The 4,957-nt window shown below is 41.8% G+C and overlaps 3 protein-coding genes across 3 annotated transcripts in view; 1 reads left to right on the top strand and 2 right to left on the bottom strand.

The window, feature by feature from the left end:
* The window catches only part of LOC118338060 (myelin-oligodendrocyte glycoprotein-like), a 4,403-nt gene extending 3,858 nt beyond the window's left edge, over positions 1 to 545 (bottom strand). Inside the window, exon 1 of the mRNA XM_035675233.1 lies at positions 483 to 545. The gene's annotated coding sequence lies outside the window, so the exon portion shown is untranslated. The remainder of the gene's footprint in view (positions 1 to 482) is intronic.
* The window catches only part of LOC118337932 (low affinity immunoglobulin gamma Fc region receptor III-like), a 19,393-nt gene that overhangs the window by 12,709 nt on the left and 1,727 nt on the right, over positions 1 to 4,957 (top strand). The gene's annotated exons all lie outside the window — the stretch shown is intronic.
* On the bottom strand, positions 1,756 to 3,283 carry LOC118338055 (the record flags this gene model as incomplete). Its single annotated transcript, XM_035675228.1, is given in 6 exon segments — positions 1,756 to 1,846; positions 1,954 to 2,132; positions 2,214 to 2,445; positions 2,532 to 2,631; positions 2,837 to 3,098; positions 3,208 to 3,283. Coding segments are annotated over 3 exon segments (486 nt in total), but the record flags the coding sequence as incomplete, so codon positions are not given.

The following is a 4,957-nucleotide window of genomic DNA, read 5'->3' as shown; positions in this document are numbered from 1 at the left end:
AGTCTAATCCAAAACACCACCCCATTTCACTTTCGTAACAGCTTAAATAATTAAAATATATGTATGAATTATACTATTATATATATATATATATAATATACTATATCTATTATCCATCTCCCAGGACAGGGCTTGCAATACAAAACATACTGTTAGGGATGCCAGTAAGGAGACTTTATTTACTTCCTGTAGCTTCCCCCATATGCCATGTTTAGCCCCAAACGGGTGTCTTGCCATTCCTCAGGTGTCCATCTTGTGTCCGTCTAGTGCAAATATTTGTTTCGGGTGTCTCCTCCCCTAAATTGCAGCTGTCAAATGCAAGCCGCACTCCCCTCCTAAGCAGCGGTAAAGCTGGTAAAACATCAATAGCTGCATACTTAAAATTGATTTACTGTCATAATGTACATGAAATGAAATCGTTAAATAAGAAGTTAGTGAAGCACAGTAATGTGTAGAAATAAAAGATTCAAAGCTGAACCTACCTGTTGTGTGCCTCAAGGAGAATCTCAACCAAGCCGGCACAGTCAAAGTCCTCCATTAAAGTATTTGACCTAGGCCCCCAAACGTAATGGATATGGGTTGTGTTCACGTCAAGATTTCTGCCCTGTCTAATGTTTAACAGACATGTTATCGCATCTGAAATTAGCAAAGGCTCTTAACTGGCTCGCATGGGGTTGCTCCCAGTGGCCAGTAAGAACTAGGCAGCCTCTCAGGTATAAATTTAAGTAGACTATGTGTCATAGACACAAACTGCATAAAGGTTAGAAAAGAAAATATTCACTGACCTCCTAGTTCCATCTAGGCATGGCAAGTTTGGTTTTATGTGGCCTGGTTTTGAGAGTATTTCTATAAAAGAATGTGCTGCTTTGTTGCTCTGAACAACCACAGACCGTCACAAGTTCACAAACTCCCTCTAACACCAGCGTCTGCAACCAGAATAAGAGTCTAAGCTCTAGCCAAGCCTGAGGCTATACTAACTGTGCACTGAAAGGCCATGTTTTCTTTTTTGGTTCAACACTATTTCCCCGCAGGGTAGAAATGACCGACCTTGACTCGCATCCAAGCAAAAAAAAAAAAAGCTCCACAGGAAGAAGATCTCACCTACATTTCACTTTGTTTCAGTCTGATGTTCAGACAGTCAGCAGCCAGAAAAAATGGAGGTCACAGCTCTTCTGCATCAGACCGTGTGAGTACGACTGACAAAACAAAGAAATACATCACGAATCTGCAGCTATTTAACATATTTCTGACATTTCTATCACGACATTCTGCAGACTAAGACTTCCTCTGTTGAATACATTAAAACTTAACATACATTTGTCATAAATCTTGTTAACGCTATGAAAGTATTAAAGTTAAGATAGAAACTTGATTGGCTGTCAGATAAATAACACAACAGCAGGATAGTTCAACACAATGAATTCATGTAAACTCTCAAATGCACCTCTGTCTTCCTTGTCCCTCCAGTGATAATGTTTTCTGGTGCACAACGTTCATGTGCTCCAATGGTACCGGCAGGATATCTTAAGTAAATTATCCACATATTTCTATCAAAGAAAATGATTAATTAATGCAAAATTAAATGTTTAAATGCAGTTGTAATATCACTGATAACTCGATTTAACGAGGCAGGAAACATTAAAATTAATGGCCACATGTTCTGGTCTCATTCTGTATGAACAGTTGCACATATATGACATAACTCAAAAGTTTGGCCATATAATGTATTTAAATAACAGTGCAAATACTACTAACACTTTTCATTTTGCTCTGGATGTCCTCAACAAAATGATGTACGTCACAATCCTTGGCAATGAAAGTACCATCAAAATATGGCTCCTCTGACCTTAATGAGATAAGAAAAAGATTTATAAGAAAAAAAGATTATGTTCATGGGTCTCTGACATTATTTATTCAGCTAATTTTACACTTTAAAAGTGTAAATGAACTCACCCCTTTGACTGTCGAAATCTGTATTGTTCTCGGTTGCCATCTGCACAGAGAGACAGCATGTTCGGTGTACATGCAGGACAGGTGAACTGTTTAACACAGGCCATTTTGTCACACTGGAACTGGCAGAATGTATACTCCATGAAGCTTCTCTGGAATATGTCTCCATGTATTTTCCCAGCCTGTCAATTTGTAAAAAGTTACATGAAATAGCTAAAGTACTATTCTCCAATCTCTGCAACTGTCATCCACACTGAACCTACCCTTCCAAAGTGAGAAGTTCTCCTCTCTAACATCCGCAAAAAAGCTTGCCTGGACAAACTGGGTGCAACAGTTTTCATTTCTTCAAATGTGCTGAAGACATCAACTGAAAACAACGTCTCAGCATTTACAGTTGCTGGCCAGTAGCCACTCTTTATAAGGTCGCTTCTGTCAGGTGTCCACTGTGCCAGGCACAATCTGCACAACAATTTTGGCATGTGCAAATCATACGACCTAAAAACAAAAAGAATTACAATAAATATGTGGTTATTTTGAGACATACAACTTAGCAAAAAAATAAATAAATTGATAGTCCATACCATTTATGCAAACCAAGATAACTGCTCTGCCAGCTGACACTAATATTTTCAGGTTCACAGGTGCATAGCTGGGAAGGTCTCACTGTAGGCAACAGTCGCACTGAAAAGACAGGTTCAATAACTAGGGAGAAGACTTGTATCCAATTGAGATTATTATCTAAACTAAAAGGTCAAACATAACTTTAAGCACTTTACCAAAAGGATCAGAATAATACCTTGATTGACCAGACAGTATGTGCCATCCTTTTCTACGCAGCACACTGTTGGCTCAATGGGCTTGTAAATTCCATCAATGCAAGACTCACATGTCACATTCCATACACAGCCACTCCTCTGGCATGCAGTCTCTGCAGCGAATTATAGCAGGGGATGTGCAGTGACAGCACTTCCTTTTTGGGACCTCATTGCAGGACAGCAAACAGTTCAGGTGATGGGACCGTGCTTTCCGCCACTCATCTTGAGCAGCAGACTGACGCAAGCACCATGATGTGGAGGTTGAAGGCTGCTCTTCCATACTCTGAACATTCGCTGTGGTCAGAATGTCCTTTAAGCTCTGAATCTCAGTGTCTTAAACACAGATAAAATAAACATTAAATAATAAACATTCCTACAACTGTGTCCTAACTTAATTACACTTAATAATTAAATACTTAATTACAATTAAGTATCATCTTACCAAATACATATTGACAATGGGTGTCTTGGGTCATTGTGGGAACCTCCTCAGCAGGCTCAAAAGAAGCAGAGGCCTCCTTAGGGGCAAAAGAAACTGAAAAGATTGATAAAAAGGAAAGACAAAAAAGTAAATCTGTATAGAATATACAGTATGTATTGTAACATAGTGGTAATAAGGCTGCACAGTTAAATCTGGATTCTGAGCCTCAATTTTTGATAACCAACAGCATTATAATGAAGTACTATAGTGCTGCAGATATATCTAGTACTACACATATCACAAAACATGTGTTTGGTAATGAGTTTGAAAATGACAATTTGATGATCATCCAACTAATTGTGAATTACATGGGAACCACAGTCAAATAATTGTAATATGATTTTTTTAACCATATCGTGCAGCCCTAGACTAATAAAACTCTTCATTTTGCATTATTGCAGACATTGCAAAGCTGCGTTTGTAGTGACATTCCTGCACTAGGGCACAGCTTGTGAGAGTTGTATGTCATGTCAACCACACGGAAAAATAAAATGAATAGGTCTGACTGGTAATGAGGTCCATGACTCTGAACTTGAAGTCCAGAGCTTGGTCCGCATTGCCGGTAGTAAGTCGGACTCGTTTCCAGTGGGGGTTGGACTCCGCCAGGGCCGCCCTTTGTCACCGATTCTGTTCATAATTTTTATGGACAGGATTTCTAGGCGCAGCCAGGGCGTTGAGGGGGTCCGGTTTGGTGACCTCAGGATTGGGTCACTCACTGCTTTTTGCAGATGATGTGGTCCTGTTGGCTTCATCAGACTGTTCGGCGCTGAGTGTGAACCGGCCGGGATGAGAATCAGCACCTCCAAATCCGAGTCGATGGTTGGCCTGCCCCAAGTGGAGGAGTTCAAGTACCTCGGGTCTTGTTCACGAGTGAAGGAAGGATGGTGCGGGAGATCGGACTCTGCACAGATCCGTCGTGGTGAAGAGGGAGCTGAGCCGAAAGGCAAAGCTCTCAATTTACCAGTCGATCTTCGTTCCTACCCTCACCTATGGTCATAGCTTTGGGTAGTGACCGAAAGAACAAGATCGCGGGTACAGGCGGCCGAAATGAGCTTCCTCCATAGGGTGGCTGAGCTCGGTCATCTGGGAGGAGCTCGGAGTAGAGCCGCTGCTCCTCTGCGTTGAGAGGAGCCAGATGAGGTGGCTCGGGCATCTAGTTAGGATGCCTCCCGGACGCCTTCCGCCACGTCCCACCGGTAGGAAACCCTGGGGAAGACCAAGGACATGCTGGAGAGACTATTTCTCTCAGCCGGCCTGGGAACGCTTCGGGATCCCCCGGGAAGAGCTGGACGAAGTGGCTGTGGAGAGGGAAGTCTGGGCTTCCCTGCTTAGGCTGCTGCCCCCCCAACCCGACCCCGGATAAGCGGTAGAAGATTCTTTACACTTGAGGATCAGAAGACATAATCTGGAAACAGATCTAACTGACACAAATCTCAGTCTCCTTAACAGAAACAGAATGGGACAACACATTGGGGGACTTGACTCCATATCTTTGCATTTGTTCAGGAGTTGACATTTGAGCTTATGTAGTGTAAAGATGTTTCTGGTCCTGGAAAATATATTTTAACAAATGTAACAGATCCAACCTGTGGCCTTTTTGGCCTTGATTGGCACCATAGACAAATAGAAAGGAAATAGACATACAGTGGAAAACCCACCCTGTTCGGTGGTCTATGTTTTAAATGTGAAAAAACTCACATCAGGGTTTACA

Source organism: Morone saxatilis, unplaced genomic scaffold (genome assembly GCF_004916995.1).
Source record: "Morone saxatilis isolate NCDOM2014 unplaced genomic scaffold, NCSU_SB_2.0 Contig4, whole genome shotgun sequence".
NCBI classification, from domain to species: domain Eukaryota; kingdom Metazoa; phylum Chordata; class Actinopteri; family Moronidae; genus Morone; species Morone saxatilis.
The sequence above is the reverse complement of the archived record's forward strand: the minus strand, read 5'-3'. Positions and strand labels throughout refer to the sequence as shown.